Consider the following 18,262-nt stretch of genomic DNA (forward strand, 5'->3'; position numbering starts at 1 on the left):
ACTAAAAATCATATGAAAAAATCAAAGTTGAGTACAAACACTAAAATTATTAAAAAGTCTCCGAATTGCAACACAGCTAGGAAAACAAATTCCCGTAGGAAAAGCATTGGGGATAAAAGACAATTTTCACAAAAATTCGTCCGCTAAGACTCAGTTCATGTCTCCGCCGTTTGGCAGAGCCACTTGATTTTTGAACCCCTACTCTTCTATGGAGATGTCCGCTCCTATTGACTGAACGTAGTATCATTCACGTGCTTCCTCCATCCTACCAGAGAGGGTAAAGTCGCTTCGCTATGAGAGGCGCCTCTTTCGAAAAAACACGTAATAATATTTTTGCCGCAATAGCGTCCATAGGTCCCCATTGACAGAGGGCGCCACTTGCATTGCCAGTGTGCTCGCGCGCGTTTTGAAGACGCGTTTTTGACGACGCAAAAATATTTTGACGACTTTATTAAAGTTTTCAATATGCCAGGGCCAGTTTGTTCAGCGAAGAATTGTTTGTCAGCGAAAACAAAAAACTCTCGTTTATCATTTTTCAAATTTCCGAAAGAAAAAGACCGGTAAATAAGCGTTTTTAAAACATAGGCATATTTTTATTTACATTAATATTCTTACTGAAAAATTTTAGTTCCATTTTGTGGCTTGGAAATCTAAAATGTGACAAGCTAATAAATAAATCAACGGAATACCTACACGCTAATCACAGGCTATGTGCTAAACATTTTACTGACAATTGTTTTATGAACATAAAAACCAAGAATAGACTGACAGATTCCTCTGTTCCAACAATTTTTTATGATAGTGACAAACAAACCCTAGAAAGTGATAATGAAGGTAAAGAAATTACTTGCAGGGGTAGTTAAAATAGCTTCTAATAATAAACCAAAAATATAGTGTACAGAGATGCAACGTGTAAGATTGGACTAGAAGATATAAGGCCAAAAGAAACCACTTTGGAAGAAATATTGGTAGAGCACAATTACAGTTTTACTAATGATGAAATGGTTTCAAGCACCATTTCATTAGAAATTTCAGAAAATGGTAATTCAAATGTGAGATTTCATCATTGCTAAGTGATAACCACTGAACATTTATTGGTTATATATTGCAGTGGCTGTAGTTAATTCATATCGGAAAAGAACATTGGATTTTACGACAGAACCATTGCCTGCTAAAAGAATTCAGATTGACCATAATTATTGTAATCTGTCAAATCAAAACTGTGGAAATGGTTAGATAATACGATACATTAATATTTTTAATGCAATTCATTTATTAAAAGCTTTTTAATCATTATCTTACTGATGCCAGATATAGGAGCCGAAATTGAGGTCGACATTTCAAATAAGAGCGAAAATAAGTCTGTGCAAGTTTCAGGATTGAAAACAAAGAAAGAAGCAAGACTGCTTAAGAAACTAAATAAGCAAAGTGTTCAAATTCACAGAATGAAGAAACAATTGAAAAGTTTAAAAGAAAAACTGGCAGATAGTCAAAATATTTCCAATATTTCTGATGCAAAGAGGTTTTTAAACGGTTTTGCTGAAGAGCTCTTCAACTCCGAATTAAAACTTAGGCAAAGACACAAAAAAGGGAGGAGATATTCATCAATGTTGAAGAAATAGGCTCTCTCGCTCTTCTATCACAGCCCTCAAGCGTACAGAATGTGGCAAGCAGTTTTGTGTCTACCAACAAAACGAACGCTTGAGAAATGGTTGTCTCGCATGGAAATTGCCCCTGGTTTCGACCACAAAACCCTGCAAGCCCTGAAAATGAAATTTCAAAACAAGAAAAAATGTGAGAGAGTTATAGTACTTTCATTTGATGAAATGAGTTTGAAAGAGAAACTCACATATGATCATTCAAGTGACATCATAGAAGGCTATGTAGACTATGGACCATTTGGAAGAGCAAAGCAATACGCAAATCAAGCCCTGGTTTTCATGGTTAAAGGTTTGAAGGTGAAATGGAAGCAACCCATAGGCTACTTCCTTACTAGAGATGCTTGCCACGGGGAGACTTTGAAGCTGCTGCTCAATGAATGCCTGAAGCACCTAAAAGATATCGGACTTATAGTCAAGGCTATTGTTTGCGACCAAGGAACTGGCAATCAAAATTTATACAAAAATCTGGGAATATCCGTGGAGAAACCATTTATTGAAATTGATGAGGAAAAAATTCATTTTTTCTTTGACCCTCCCCATCTGTTGAAAAGTGTCAGAAATAATTTTAAAAGATATCCATTTCTGGTGGAAGGCACAGAGGTTTCATGGAAAGACTTGGAAATTTTTTTCAATTTAGACCAAGAGATTGGAAAGTTCCGAAGTGCGCATAAATTGAAACGAAAGCATATCGCTTTACCAGCATTTTCCAACATGAAAGTTATTTTGGCAGCGCAAGTATTCAGCAAAAGCGTAGCTAATTGTATACAAGCAGCATTTTCTTTGGGGTTAGGGGATCTTACCATGCGTAGTACTTACACTGCGGAGTTCCTACTACACATGAATGATCTTTTTGATTGTTTCAATAGTAGGACCCTAAACAGTGCTACGCTATGCAAAAGAGCCATGTCAGACACATCCATCCATAAGCAAATGCTGAGTGAGAAATTGCAATGGTTTAACACATGGAAACCCCAAAACTGCAAATATAAAAAATTGCCTTGTATCGAAGGGTGGAAACTTTCCATTCAATCACTGCTCTTTTTGTGGAAAGACCTAAAAGAAAATTTTGGATTTAAGTTCTTATTAACTGGGAGGTTAAGCCAAGATTTTGTTGAAAATTATTTTGGTTCTATCCGTCAAAAAGGAGGGAATAGAGACCACCCAAATCCTCAACAATTCCGGGCTGCATATAGAGCTGCATCAGTAAACAACCTTTTAAAGCCACCAGATTCAAATTGCATTGACGATTTAGATGATTTCATCTTGAATATTGATTCCTTTAAAACCCCAGCTCCAGGACCAGATGAAGATTTATCAAATTTGGAAAGTCACGAAGTTCTGCAAAGCCAAGGACATTGCTCTGAAGTAGACTTGGAAATTTGTAAATCAATTGAAAGCATAAACCTACTAAAGCAAACGGTTTTAAGTTACATTTCAGGGTATTTAATCCACCGATGCTTTTCACATCACCAATGTTTATCTTGTCTTGGTCAGCTTAAAATTGAAAATCCAATGATTGATCCTACCAACATTCTCAGTTATTACAAAGCAAATAAAACAGAGAAAAACTATGCTTTTGGTAACCTTATTGTACCAACAGAAGCATTCTTGAAATTTGTAACGCAGACCAATGAAGTTTTTGACACCAGTTTTCAATTACTGTCTCATATGACAAATGTAAGAGGCCGCTTAGAAAGATTTATAACACGACGTATTGAAAAAAAGTGGTTTGTTGCTCCAGACAATTCATCATGCGCAGCTACATTTCAAACCATGATAGGTTTTTTCATTGAGTTTTGTATTCACAGCGCACTGAAAAAGCAAGATATCGACCATGAATACGCGAAATCTCAGAAAAGATTAGACAGAAAATTGATGAAAATTCAACACTAAATACATACCCAGGAATTTCCAGGAAAACCATTTTTCAAATAATTTCATCCTCATTCATATACATAAGCGTAAACAATTATTCTTTCCATGTTATCACTTTAGGCCTTGGTCATTTTGTACAGTTTTCCATGAATTTCTTTAATTTATTAAAAGTTAGTGGTTGTCATAGTAAAAAACATAATAAAATAGTAAAATTTCTTGTCCTCACTAATGATATTTTTCATGAAATGTCTTTTTAATAATAAAATTGACCATCGGAAAATTTAGAGAAAACACTTTCCGGATCCTTACATATTGTAATGAAAGTATGAAACTCGTTCACTAGCGCCATCGCGTTTTGGGGACCTGAACTATCCCCCATGAAGCGCGCGCTTCAAAAATCTCTTACAAATTTTAACATTACAGGAATAGGAAGAGGCGCCTCTCATAGCGAAGCGGCGACTTTACCCTCTCTGATGCTACCAAGTTTTCGTGTCGATCGATCTCGGTTCTTTATGATCTCAAAATTAGTTAATTTTCGCTTTGTTATAAATTCATTAACAATTTAAATTTTGAAAATTGCGAACAATCTAAGCAAACCTAAGCTAATTAAGAGCCAAAAGGCAAAACTACGGTCAGTGTTATTCCTTTATTAATTCTAGTACAAAATTTATATTTCAGTTCAAATAAATATCTGAGAAACTGAAATTTAAGGTTCGCTAATTATAAATATTAAAAAAATAAATTTCCTTAAAATTGACACGTGCAAAAACGAAACCGAAATTAAAGTGATCCCAGTTAGCTTGTAAAATTCAAATTTCCCGCTATCTCCTATAAATTAGGCTGCACCTCAGTACGTCTATGTATTGGGGGAATGCCCATAATTATCTGAAGGGGCTACACAGTGTCGGGCGCGCCATCTATTTGCCACTTTTTCTTTAGCCAAACTATCCTATGGTAGAATTGCTCAGGCAGCTCAGTGATCGAACCATCTCTCTACAACCCTGGTTATATTATCTTTGGTTGAAGCTTGGATGTTGAAGGTATATTTTGACCAATAGTGTATTGTTTTCAACAGACCTTGGATTTTGACGACTGCAGACTAGACGTCTCGTCTGCTTTAGTTATTGATTACAAATTTTATAAGACGTGGATACCAAATAGGGCTTGTCATTTTGACGTTTAATTGTATTTTTCAAAAACAATACCAAACATGGATTACATAACGGTATATGTGACTAGCAACCTAAACTCGTTTGGTACTGAACGTAAATTTAAGAAAGATATTACAATATCAGACCTAAAATCAAAGCTAGAGCTTTTAACTGGTGCTTCCCCTCTGAAAATGCAATTGGAGGCGCGGACACCTGAGGGAAATTTTGTTAGGAAGCTAGAAGATGAAGATTCAACTTTACAAGCAAATGAACTAATGGATGGTATGAAGATACATGTCGTGGATTTATCCAATCAAGTGGGTGAGTTTGAGGATTTATCTAGTGTTCCTAAGTTTGAGTTAACAGAAGAAGAGTATGCGAAAAGATCCGAATCACTACGAGCTTTCAAACAGAAAAACAAATTGGGGCAGTTTAATACCGAAAGAGGAGAAGAAATATCAGCAAAGAAGTTGGAACTTGAAAAAGAAGAGGAAGAGTTGGCAAGAAAGATAACAGTGGGCAGCCGATGTGAAGTGAGAACTACAGGACAGCCTGCTCGTAGAGGAACTGTTATGTTCGTGGGACAGACTGATTTTAAGCCAGGGTATTGGGTTGGAGTGAAGTACGATGAACCAATGGGAAAGAATGATGGATCTGTAAAAGGAAAGCAGTACTTTGAGTGCTTGCCAAAATACGGTGGTTTTATTAAACCCACAGATGTCTTTATTGGTGACTTTCCAGAGTTAGATGATTTAGATGAAGAATTGTAACTTTAAATGCCCTTGTAAATTGGTTAAAATATATTGCTGTATAGATGGATGTCTTTAATAATTGATATAATTATCATTTTAATCCCATTAATTGATAATATTTTGCAGAATATGATATTTTTTGTTTAAAATTTTTATTTTCCAGTAAATAAAAATAAGATATTGACCACCGAACTATCTTTTTGGATGTTCCTTTTATTATGCTTTCCTTGTTACATATTTTCCCCAAATTTTAAATATTTAGTTGAAGCTCCATAAATTTATCATAAAATTGTTTGATGAAAATGTACAAAAGCTTGTTTTTTTTGTAAAATTTTCATTAACAATCTGGTATAAAAGTGAAAAACAATTATATTAACATGTACATGTATACAAAAAAATTATCTTGTAGCAAAAAGATTTAAAAAACTTTTCACTAAATGAAATTTCTATTCCAAATATGAAATAATATAATAATAAAGTGCTGTCCCTTACTTGGCCTTAACTCAATACTATCGATAATTATAAGAGATTACTATTCTAGTGATAAATACACTCATGTATAAGGCTTTTTATGTAATGTGCAAATGAATTATTTTCTTTTAGCTAGCTTAATTGTGCATTTAAAGACTTCAATCGCAAAATTGCCTCTAGGGTAGACATTCCATTTTGGATTTTGAAATTAAATAGGAACCTAATTTTATATAAACATCTAGGTAATTTACACTACAGAGGATATATTATGTTATAGCTGTACTAAGTTTAAAACCATCAATCTAGGAATACCGTATGGGTCTATGTACATAAATCTCACAAATACCATTTCATATTAATCTCAATTTAACTACATTTAAATAAAAATTTCAATTGACCACAATATCTTGTAGTTTTAAAAAGTGATATTTTTTAAAATCCTGGCTGGGTTACTAGTATTTTTAAGTGATTTTTGTCTGAGATTGTATTATATAAGACTTTGGGCGTCCCATTAGTATTTCTGCCATGCCGACGTGATAAATTTCCAGTCCCTTTTGAACTAGTTGTAATTGGGTTTAACGGAAAATATTGTTAATTGCTTCGGGACCTCACTAATCACAATTTACAACATAAGCATACTTATATAATAGACATCACTTAAGTAACTGCATGGACTAATTAACAACAGGGACGGCCCAGATCTATAACATTTCCCTATAAAGACCCCAAATAAAAGTGTTAACGCGTTCAGCAGCGTTGCCAGGCAAATATTTTTTATCCTGGTGATTCAAACGTCATAAACAGGAAACTGATTTTTAACGGTTTTAGCGGTTGTGATTTGAATTTTCAAACGTCTCTCATAACCATCCACGTTATCACGTTAAATAACTATAATTATAGTTATTATTTTAGTATAATTGGTATAGTTAAATGATACGTTTTCCACCTCCGATTCTAAGATAGATTCGAAATTATCTCGGAAATTATTCATCATAAGAAAAGGTAAACAACTATTAAGCCTTGGTACAATCATTTATATTTATGAATAATATTATATGATAATAATAATTACCGTAACAAATTTGGGAATTGCTTCCAGACGGTAAGCAGAATATTTTACTGTATGTACGATCGGAAAAGCTCGCCATTCTAAATTTTTACGATGATTAATTTAAAAGACTAATATATTAGCACCGCATGGTAATCTCGTGGTTCAACTTTTAAGTTCCAAGCATTCCAAGGAAGCTTCTTTCCCTATTTTCTCCCCCACCCCCCGCTTATTTTGAATCACCAGCCTATACAAGCATTTCCTGTTATGCCCGCGAATACCGCTAGAGTGCGTCGTTGCTTGTTCTTTTTACTTTTTTCCCGGGCCGGACCGTCCCTGTTGTTAATTAGTCCATGGTAACTGTAACCAAACCAAGCGGCAAACTGCTTCCAGGGATTATATAAATGCTTTTTCTCAACCATAGACCATGTATTTTGGTCTACTGGCCCCCTCTGTTTTATAGGCGTCACCTAACCTTTAACTTTTTGTTGTTGAGAAGAAATAACTCTTTCCCTGCTTAGACTCCATTGCGAGGCGTCGCTTGGCAGTGTGCCATTCAGCTGTCCCCTTCTCCGATTTCTCTTTAGTTTGGCTAGATCGTCATTGAAGACGTCACCGGTCCTAAGGGCCGAGATCAAGTCATCAAATTCGCCTTTGCTCGTGGTAGCTCCTATTGTCCGCGTCCCGTTGACCGGCCCGTTGCAAAGTCCATTTTGACTCCCACTCAAATCCCTTTTACTTCCTCTTTCTTTCCTTTGCTGAAACCCGGAAAAGGTAATATGATGAGAAACGTAGCCAAAAGATATAAATAATCATTTCATCGTTTGATGCTTCATTTCATTACAATCAGTGTTGTTCCGAGTGATTTCAGGAACGTACTTCTTCCTCCAATCACAGAACGTATTTTCAAAGCAATTTTTGGGGAAAAACGTACTTTTCGATTTTCCGCTAAGTTAGCCATCTATCCGACTGTTCCGACATTGTAACTGCTGTCAACAATAGAGTAATGGCAGTGCTACGTCACACGACGTCACCCATGATTTTTCCTATTCATAAAAAATTCGCGCCCACAAGGGCGGCCATGGCCAAAGCTACGTAGTGCTACTACTCTATTACAATGCCCTTGAAAACAGCGTGAATGTCGCTTTCAATAGAGGGCCATATACTAGAGAATGCAAGCTGCTTTGGTGGTGAAATTAGAAATGAAAGCGCGTATTATTGTAATTTACAATAACACGCGCTTTTCTGTTATATCGCTAAACCAGGATCTTTTCGATATTTTTTTAATTTGGCAGAAAACTGGTTGCAAATTTTAATATAGGCTACTAGCCGAGAAGCCCGCCTTACAGGCGGACCCTCAGCTAGTTGTGTGTTTCCAGGCACTCCACGCCAGTACGCCCCCCCCCCAACCCCTTTTACCCATGCGATAATTTCCATGGCACTCTTTTCCCCATAGTCGAACCACCGCAGTAAGGCCCCCTCCCTCTTTTCCATGCGATAATTTCCATGGTACCCTTAACCCCATAGTCTACCCACCTCCCCCTTTTCCCCATGTGATAATTATCGTGGTACCCTTTTCCCCATAGTAGAACCACCCCAGTAAGGCCCTTCCTCCCCCTTTTTCCCATGTGATAATTACCGTGGTACCCCTCCCCCTTTTGCCCAGGTGATAATTACCGTGGTACCCCCTCTCCGCTTTTCCCATGTGATAATTACCGTGGTACCCCCTCTCCGCTTTTCCCATGTGATAATTACCGTGGTACCCCCTCTCCGCTTTTCCCATGTGATAATTACCGTGGTACCCCCTCTCCGCTTTTCCCATGTGATAATTACCGTGCTACCCTCTCCCCCTTTTCTCCATGCGAGAATTTCCGTAGTACTCCCCTTCCTTTCCAATGCGAGAATTTCCGTGGTACCCTTTTCCCAGCAAAAATAACTCAACCCTGTACCCCTTTAAACCCCCTGTATCCAATGGCTGATGCATAAAGGCCAGGGGACTAACGTACGCCGACTTTCAAATCGGAATGACCCCGAAACCCCCTCCCCTCCCCCTCCCCGTTTCCGAAACTACCTCATACGATCCCCTTCCCCTCCGAAATTCGCGGCGGAAACAGAGAGAAAATTTCGGGTGTAATGCGTGTTGGGACAAACACGGCCCAACTCTCAGGGGCGACAGATTTTGAGAAAATAGATAGTCGAACCACCTCAGTAACGAAGCGAAAGGCAGTCTCGGTTTCCCTCTGTTCCGCGGGTCGCTTTTTCTTCGCCGCCCCACCTTTGGCTTCGTGACAGACTAAGCAAACATTCCTGAAAGCTCGGACGACGCCGGGAGTAGTGGCTCACTCCTGTAATCCCAGGCGTCCGGGAGGCAGAGTTTGTGGATTGCCGTGTGAGGACGACCACCAATTCCCCAACGGGTGGTCGGAATACTTCCGCCACGGGTGTCCCCACCCTTGTTCCCACGTATCCCCCCGTTGGCGTGGCCGTTCCACATATCTCGCCCTGATTAATCAGTTGGTGTCTTCGCCGGGCTCGCGGTCTTCTCAGACTCAATCAGCCCTTTCTTCTTTGAATAAAAAAAAGCTCGGACGACGACCAACGTACCTATTTTCATGCGTAGGATTTTTTTTCTTCTGAAATCGATAATTTTCCAGTAACTTATGTAAAAATTTTGGCGAAACTTCGAAAATATTGCTACTGGGCTGAATTTTTGCAGGCAACTTAATTTAGTCATAATATAAAAAATGTCAAAAGTCCCCATTATTTGGTTGTGAGCACAATTTGTTATGGCGCGAAATAGGCGCACTAAAATGGGTTTTGGCTAATATATCCGTTTGTATTGTATTCACCGCTATAAAACCAATTATAAAAATTAGGGACCAGCTATTTTCTAAAGAAACGGATGGAATATTTCGGTAACGTTATACCCGAAATTTTACAATTTGGCGCCTTCCTTGACTAAGAACGCGGCCCCCGCTTTTCTTCGCATTTGCCCGAATTTACGTCGCGTTTTTATCCAGGTAGCCGTGTTTAAAACGGATTACTCGGCTAGCTATTGTTGTTTCTGTAATAAAACGCTTGAAAATGAAGCTACTGTGACGGGTAAGCGTGGATTGAATACTTTGATAGAAGCTATATTGAGAGGAACGATGTGAAAATCGAATTAATGCGCAATGTATCTTCTTTAAAGTCCATATAGAGTACCACCAGCAGGCATGACTCCAGAGGGGGGCCACGTACCCCCAAACCACTGAAGATATATATGAAACTGTATGAGAAGAAAGCTCGGTCGCTTCATTCCCTCGACCAATATCAATGTATTCCCCCCCCTCCCCGATATGTTTGTCTGGAGCCGCGTCTGGGGATGAGAATTACTCTGGCCCATAATCTATTCGTGCAGGGGTAATTAGGGCTTCTCTTTTTACTCATTCTGAAAAGGAGGTGTAAAGGAGTAAATTGGATTTGGTCGTCTGCTAGACAGAATTTATCTACTAAGAAGGCCACAGGCAGCCATTTTGGAAGAACGTTTATACTCCGACTCAAACTATTCGCCACTAAGAATCGGAGTAAAAGGACGTCATAGCGTTACTCTTCCAAACGAGCGAAAAGAAACCACCTAGTATTATATCCGCCAAAAGGAATCTCGTTATTGCGCAAAAATGATAGAAAAAAACGTCGCAAACAGACTCAGTGCGTCCAGACAAGAAGGATGTCTAATCCTTCTTGGTCCAGATGTGGATAATCTGGTGCGTCGTAACAAATTCTGAAATTCACGTGATTGCGAAGGAGAGCGGCTGCCGCATTTTTAGTCAAGGAAGGCGCTTTTCGGGTATAACATTGAAACTGCGTTTGCGCCAAAACGATGGCTCGTATAGAAAAATATTCCAAACATACGTTTTTGTAGAAAATAGCCTGGCCCTAATTTTTGTAATTGGTTTTATAGTCGTGAATACAATGCAAACGGAGATATTAGCCAAAACCCATTTTAGTGCGCATATTTCCCGCCATATAACAAATTGTGCTCACAAGCAAATGATGGGGACTCTTGACATTTTATATATTATGACTAAATTAAGTTGCCTGCAAAAATTCAGCCCAGTAGCAATATTTCCGAAGAGAAACCCCAAAGTTACTGGACTAACGATAATTTGATTTTCATAACCCGTCAACGCTGTCAGCGACTGACAAACGCATAGTAGCCACCGCGTCTCGGTATGGAACTCCCTCCCAAGTGACCTATTGTCGCGAGGGTCTGTCCGATGTTCTATGCGGGACCACAATGCCCTAATTTCAACCAAAAACACATTCCAAACTATATCCTTCCCACCCTAGCTTGTTTTTGTATTATCATTTACGTATAATCAACAATTTCATTCTTTACGACTGCATATAAGCTCAATACAGCTTAGCAATCGATGTATTTCTTAGACTAAATAAATGGCCGCGCTCTAAGATACTCAATCATAATTTACGACTAGGAGTCTTAAATCGCGCTTTACGGGATTTCCTATTGCCCGTGCGCTGTCTCTCCATAAAAAGATCCCAGCTAAACTGTAGACGAAATGCGAATAGTTTCCACCTCGGTTTCTTGTTTGATTCTTCGGATTTCTTCCTCCCTTTGCCGTTTCTTATTCGCTTCATTTTCTAGTTTGGCTTCGTTGAACGAAACCAAAAAGGTGTCGAATATGGCGAAGAATTCGTCAGGGGGGAACTGGCTGGGGTCCTCTCCGAATCGACGTACCGATTTTTCGTACTATAAATGTAAATAAGGTTTCGAATGCATTCTATTCCGTTATATTTAATGCATTAGTTTGGTTCTCCTTTACCCTTTGTTTCATGTCCTGAAAACTGTCTTCCAAATCCGTAATTTTGAAAGTCGCTGAATTAACAAAGTCTTTCATGACGGGAACGAATCGATCTTGACTGTTTGGTGGTTGACTACGATGAAATTCCAATTCCTAACGCAATCGGTACATTTTTTTAAAACAATTTACAAAACTTCCATCATAAATTCGCCTTTCATTTCACCTTCTGTACTTCCTCCAAGCCAGTTTTCAAGAGCGTAATTTCTTTGGTCAGTTCTTGTAGGCTGTTGGAGATTATTACCTAGTTACTAACGCTGTTGACCTATTACAAGGTATTGATACTTTTACTTACTTCACTTTGGCAGCTTTTTTAACGTGGGGTAAATCCTCTTCTAGCTTGAGAGCGTCCTTGAATCGGCAACTGAGGGTATCGATGATATAGTGCAACAACGTCATGTTTCGATTAACGCTGGACTTGGTGTCGGCGATGCGGTTGAGACTCGCTAAGTGGAAACCGACGGCGTTACCCCGTTGGCCACGGTTCATGTAATTACCCAAAGCTAGGATCACTTCCAGAAGTTTCTTCAGACGTTTACTACGATGCACTTCTTTGGACGCGTCCATTATAGCTGGAATTGGTTAAGATTAAGGTTTGGGTAGACCAAATCGCTTGAAGAGAGTGCCGCTATTATAATTACCTTCAATTTTGGAACGGCAGTCACTTATACGTTCTTGAAACTTTTTCTTGTAGAACAGAGTTCGTAAACGTTGTTCGTAGTGTAAGATTCTGATTAAGATATTATGATATTACCGACCATATAATTAACTCGTGGATATCAGCCGATTACCTGCTAACTTCGTACAGGAACCTATCGGCCCTGGCCATACTTTCAATTTCTACACTATGTTCTTCCAGCATCGCCCTTTCTTCGGCGATCGGGGTGAATTTCAACAGCTAGGTAAATGGAGACATCCTTGAAACTTAGCTCCTTAATAGGAAGATGCTAAACGAACCTGTTCCACCATATCCTTAGGCAACTGATCCCTGTAATCCATAGTTAATATGAGTTTGCATATTTCCTCGTTGGTCATTCTCAGTTTGGACAGCAGTATGGTACAATTCTGGGCGCGTCTGCCATCGATGACCGAAAATTCCCTGGGAGCCCGTTGCGCCGTTGTTCCCGCGGATTTGTTTAAGGACGCCGGTATGTCTTCCGTAGAACCGGAAGCCACCTGCTTTAAATTTAAACTTGTTTGATTACTTTTCAAACTTATCTCTTTTTTTATTTTCTCACCTGTTGCTTCTGGTAAGCCGAAAAAGCTTTGTCGAACTCTCCAAGGTTTAACTCCTTGTAGACCTTTGTATCATCCAGTTCCAACCATACCGTTCCGTTAATTTTGCTCTATAAGATCCTTTGTTTAGACACAATTCATGAAACGATACATCCAGATATCGTTTACCTCGGGTAGTTTGGCCCAGTTGAAAGATTTCAAAGGATTGGATGGTTGAGGAATGTCCTTGCGGCGAGCCATCAATTTGACGCCCATATTACCGTCTAGAGAAGATGCTGGAGGCGGAGGTGGGGGAGGGAAGCCGGAACCTGCGCAAGTGTAATACGTCATTAAGCAATGAAACAGATGTACACTACAACATAAATCACCTACCCATAGGAGGCGGTGGTGGAACAGGGCTATTGGCGTGTGGCGGCGGGGGAGGAGGCGGTGGGGGCTGCTGTTGGGCCTTGGAAGGCGAAGATGGAGTTTGAATATTTCTGGTAGGAGTCCTCGATGAGCCACGCAGGCCAACTTTGGCGTCATCTGACAAAGAACCAACGGCTTTGATTGAAATATCTATCGACGTTTTTGAGGATTTTTCCCGTTTTTCATTCTCTAACTAGTAACGTGAGACAAAACAACCGTGAGCCATCTTGAAAACCACCTTAAATGCAAATTTTACCATTTGAGAAACTTGCAAGAGTTTGTATTCCAATTCGGATACTTTCTGACTGGCTTCCAGTTGGTTCATTATCTCCTTTTCCAGTTTGGTCTTCAACTTATCGCAGCTAGATTGTAGGTCTTCCTAAAATGGGTAACATCCATTATCAACTGCCTTATAGTTGGAATATCCTAAGCAAAAACAGGAGCCTACCTTTTCGTGAATAACTCTTTCCAATTCGTGATCTTTTTTTGTCAATTTATTGCTAATTTCTTGGTGTTCCCTTTCGAATCGTTCTGCCTTTTCGCGGGCAGCGTTTAGTTCCTCCTCGGTAGCCAATCTGTAATAATAAGCTTATTGAGAGCGATTTAGAAATTTTAGAGTAAAACGTACACTTGTATCGTCTCTTTGACATTGATGTCCATGAACGGGACGTCGGGGTTGTCGCCATTTTCCCCTTGTAAGACAATCTGTTGAACCAACCGGTCGAATAGAAGCCAATGTTGAGGACAAGCTCCGTAGTCCACTACGCACATTTCAATTCGACCTTATCATCTAGCTCACCAGTTAGTTTTTACAATTATATTAACTTACTGGGTAGCATGATGCAGTGGTGCAGTAGAGACAAGAAATGGGGATACGCGGCCGAATGCGCCAGCTTCCTCCGAAGAAGCTCAAACATACTGCCAGCACTCTTAGTGTCTACATGTACCTGCTTATAAACATTGAAGTTCACGCTTAGAATGGTTTCTTCTCGCAGTGAAATAGAATCGCGCTCTTACTTGGTCAAATCTTCGGGCCAGCTCTTTTTCGTCCTCGTTGCGCACCATTTCGAAAATCTCTAAATGTCTGCGGAAACACCGAATAATTGATATATTAAGACATTTCTTTAAATTTTGAAAAGTAAAGGCAGGTCTAAAGGACAACGTTCGTAGAAATATTCTTACCTATCCAACATTTGGTTTTCGTGTTTCCTCAGTTTATCGATGATCGGTTGAATGCCCAGCATGAGTAATTCGAATCTCAAATGAAGCCTGAATTCGAGATGATCGTGTCCCGGTCCGTAGTTGATAATAGCGTTGACGAAAGACATGATGGCTGTCTTCAAACTGACCTCGTCTTTATATATCCCCGTACTTTTGTCCAAGTCATTTATTATCGTCTACACGCGTTTAAGTACCACTATACCTTTTCTGTTTCCTATTTCTAGAAAAGGCGCTTTAATAAAACCTCTCGATAACTACTAACTAAGCCAAGCTTAGGTCAAACAATCAGACGCCATTTTTATTTTCGCCAGGGCAAATATTATCCGTTATGCCATAAGTGTATAATATTTCTACATAAGTGTGACACTTCCTATTCTTCACATGCAAATGTTTCACTGAGAGCTATTCACAAGACAGACTGTATTAAGGGCTTGGCCGATGTTTTGCGTCCACGTCACAAGTAACCTTTGACAGCGCCTCGCTTGTGATGATGTCACTTCGTTACTAGCTCTCAGTAAAATATTCCCCAAAGTGACAAACTTATGGAACAATATTATAGACTTATGGTTAGGCCAAATGCAATATTTTTACGTCGACCCATGCCGTTGAGTTTTTTTAGTCCTAGTGAAAACAAAGATAATAAAGACCTCGTTCCCTAGATTCTAAAACATTGAACCCACTTCCAACACGAGACCCACGAAAAATCATCCTCCATCGGTTGCTGCAGGGCGCTATATCTAACAATCGGTTTTATCGAAGCGCCAATAAACGAAATCCTTACTTGAAACCTTGCCCTTTCCGAAGCGAATTTTTGATAGTACAGCATGGCCTCTAGCACCTTTTTATGGCCGCCTGGCACCAAGCAGATAGCTCCCAAAATCTCCAAGACCGCCGTCTTCGTTTTGATATTTTCGCAACTCAAACTTTGGCTGATGGTGTTGATCGCGCTATCATGTGCCAGAACAAAGGCTCTTCCGTTCTTTTTAGTTAAATTGCAAAATACATTTATGAAATGTCAAGGAATACCGCAATAAACCGATCCCACCCTGTCACAGTGGCGTAGACAAGGTGGGGGGGGTTCCGGGTGCAGACCCCCCTTGGGCCTACCTTTGACTGTACTAAATTTCCACCCCCTTCTCGACCCCCTCTTAACATTCACATAGTTTGACCCTCCCTTGACGAATTTCTGGCTACGCCACTGCCCGGTCATAACGACTAACGCGCGACGGCCGCAAAGGTAGTGACATCCCCTGAATTCATTGCTAAACTATTAATCAGCAAAGCTCCCGAAATTCTAGAAACTGTCTTCTGCTAATTATGGCGAAAGTGTTATTACAAACCTTTGTCTGCTATAACAGGAATTTACATTAGGTCGTGTCTCTAGTATATTTTTCCAAATAAGAGTGGGATCGGCTTATTAAAGGTATTATCAGTTACCGAGTTATTCATCAGGGCTTTCACGCAACCGATCAGGGAAGTATGTATTTGACTCTGAGCAGTCTCGAAGTCCATGTGGTCCAGAAATTTTAAGAGACAAGGTAAACCATCCCTCTCCAGAAACCGAGTCACGAAGCTTTGTGGACGAAATTAATCATGTTTCGTTAAGTATTTTCGACTCACCATTGAATGTTAAACCTACCTGTTGGGTTGCGTTCTGAGAGCCGTTTTCAGGTTATCCAAGAGCTTAGCGCGGTTAGATATTTCCTCTTCGTCTTTGGAAAACACGTACTGAAAATAATATCCCCTTTATCGTTCCATAATTAACCACAGATGACGACCTTATTAGCGAAAATTACCATGGCCATATTGTTCACTTTTTCAATGTAATAGTCGGGATAGCTGTGTGTATTTTCTTCCGATTCCTAAGATTTTTTTATTGGAATCATACGCTAATACTTGATAGTTTTCTTTTTTCGACCTTACCATCTTCTTGCTGAGGTAAAGTTGCCATTTCTTTTGGGGAGGCAAATTAAACATAACTTCTTTTTTAGCATTGCTCAAATCCAGTTCCTCCTACGATGAAAATTAATTCGTTTCTTATTGTACTATTCGATCCGTGCGTGAAGTATGATTTCATTAGTTCTTAATTTTCTTTCACATAAGTGTGACTATTCCCTATCTTCCTAAATTCATTTCTGTAATTCATTTCTAGAATAGAACTTATTTTTGAGTAATTAGGCCTATAGGTGATCTTTGCTTCTTCTTCATAAAGACAATTCATAGGAGCCAACACTTTTGTTAAATATTGTTGGAAAACATTAATGAGAAACCCAGTTGCTTCGTATGAATGGAGAAAAACATTCCACAACGTTTGGGCCCAACAAACCCTTTTTCGGCCTAGTTTTGAAGAAAACTATAATAGCCGGGTTTTCTAAACGAGTCTTAGCTCGTAATATTTAATAATGTTTGTACACATCCTTGTGATTAAACAAAACTAAACGATAGTATTAATATTTAATAATGTAAATTGACATATTTTTAGTAGAAGAGGTTTTTTTTTTAAACGAGCGAAATCTCGGCAACTTTTCGTGGAACATGTGGACAAAACCGTAAAATCTCTAACTAATCTAGATATATTAATCTATTCGTTTATGTTAGCTCATGTTAATATGGTTAAAGCGTGCTAATCACTTTTTCAGTTGCGTATTCATTTTTCTAGCAAGGGGCGCTTATATTTTTTGATATGGCATCCATTCTATATCACTCTGCACCTAGCTTTCCGTCATTATTTCGACACACTTATGGAACATGATTATAGACTTATGCGGATACTTGCCACTAGTTCGGCGAATTTTGCGTTAAGTTCTTCCTCCGCTGGCATCGGTTGGACGGGGGTCAGGACGGTAGGTTGCATATTAACCACTCCGCCATTCTCGACGACATGATAGGTTATTTCCGGAGGTTCACTACTGCCCAAGCAGCTACAGAGGCCGTTTTTTCGACGATTGATATTTGCAGGCATACTTAAAACTGGTGCACCAACAGATAAATATATTTCCTGCAAAAATTACACCAAACAAAAATACCAATTTTATTTTTTTTATCGGTTCCCCTCTCAAATTCGAGTAGTTCAAAAAATAGACCAAAACGCCTGTAGAAGTGTTCCGACAGACTCGCTTCGGTGCACCGGGTGAACCACAACATTCGACGGTTTGATGATGCCTTCTGTTCTCTGAGTTACCTTGGGTTTTATGATGAGAACTGATCCTGCCATTTTCGAGATGATTCACTCGCTTCACTTTGCAATTCCTTGAATTTTACTAAAGGGGCTAACATGACTGAATACTTAAGTTCATTTACGATATTTTTGTGTTACTCGCTTGGTTAATTACGAGTTTATGGTTAAAAAAATAATAATTGAATGCGGAAATGACTTGAAACTAAGCGTTCGCGGAGGCTCTTTGTTATCCCCTTCTATGGATCTATTCAGTGTCTGGGGTTGCCGCTGGTCGTCATTGCCATAGAAACACGCAACTATCCTCCCCTATGTCGTCCATTTCCTACTCTTCCCTCTCCCGTTGCTAAGTGTTTCTATTCGCCTGTCCCGGTGGTTGCTAGGGAAAAATCGATGAAATTG

At 39.3% G+C, this 18,262-nt stretch overlaps 2 protein-coding genes and 1 long non-coding RNA gene across 6 annotated transcripts; 1 reads left to right on the forward strand and 2 right to left on the reverse strand.

Moving 5' to 3' along the window:
* Positions 1-3,071: 3,071 nt before the first annotated feature.
* LOC149948667 (uncharacterized) lies at positions 3,072-3,675 on the reverse strand. Its single transcript, XR_016480410.1, has 3 exons — positions 3,563-3,675; positions 3,246-3,473; positions 3,072-3,183 (listed from the first exon to the last, which is right to left on the reverse strand). It is a non-coding gene; the product is annotated as an uncharacterized LOC149948667 (long non-coding RNA).
* Positions 3,676-4,555: 880 nt separating this feature from the next.
* Tbcb (tubulin-binding cofactor B) lies at positions 4,556-5,636 on the forward strand. The gene has a single exon (XM_090172359.1). The coding sequence runs from the start codon at positions 4,747-4,749 to the stop codon at positions 5,455-5,457; it is 711 nt and encodes a 236-aa protein (XP_090028485.1). The 5' UTR covers positions 4,556-4,746; the 3' UTR covers positions 5,458-5,636.
* A 1,684-nt stretch (positions 5,637-7,320) lies between these two features.
* Positions 7,321-17,910, reverse strand: DAAM (disheveled-associated activator of morphogenesis-like protein). Of its 4 annotated transcripts, none has more exons than XM_090172361.1 (24): positions 17,867-17,910; positions 17,462-17,683; positions 16,609-16,698; positions 16,482-16,547; positions 16,325-16,413; positions 16,123-16,258; positions 15,467-15,664; positions 14,647-14,861; positions 14,482-14,548; positions 14,294-14,411; positions 14,093-14,225; positions 13,913-14,039; positions 13,721-13,843; positions 13,429-13,657; positions 13,225-13,364; positions 13,059-13,166; positions 12,778-12,999; positions 12,612-12,718; positions 12,462-12,550; positions 12,116-12,392; positions 11,987-12,047; positions 11,785-11,916; positions 11,538-11,711; positions 7,321-7,716 (listed from the first exon to the last, which is right to left on the reverse strand). In XM_090172361.1, the coding sequence occupies exons 1-24, from the start codon at positions 17,897-17,899 to the stop codon at positions 7,429-7,431; spliced, it is 3,444 nt and encodes a 1,147-aa protein (XP_090028487.1). In that variant the 5' UTR covers positions 17,900-17,910; the 3' UTR covers positions 7,321-7,428. The 4 variants fall into 4 exon arrangements, with proteins under 4 accessions (XP_090028487.1, XP_090028488.1, XP_090028486.1 ...); XM_090172362.1 differs by having other exon boundaries at positions 12,778-12,996; positions 14,294-14,414; XM_090172360.1 differs by having other exon boundaries at positions 14,294-14,414.
* Positions 17,911-18,262: the final 352 nt, after the last annotated feature.

This window comes from Leiobunum rupestre, chromosome 4 (genome assembly GCF_980474605.1).
Source record: "Leiobunum rupestre chromosome 4, qqLeiRupe1.1.hap1, whole genome shotgun sequence".
NCBI classification, from domain to species: Eukaryota; Metazoa; Arthropoda; class Arachnida; order Opiliones; family Sclerosomatidae; genus Leiobunum; species Leiobunum rupestre.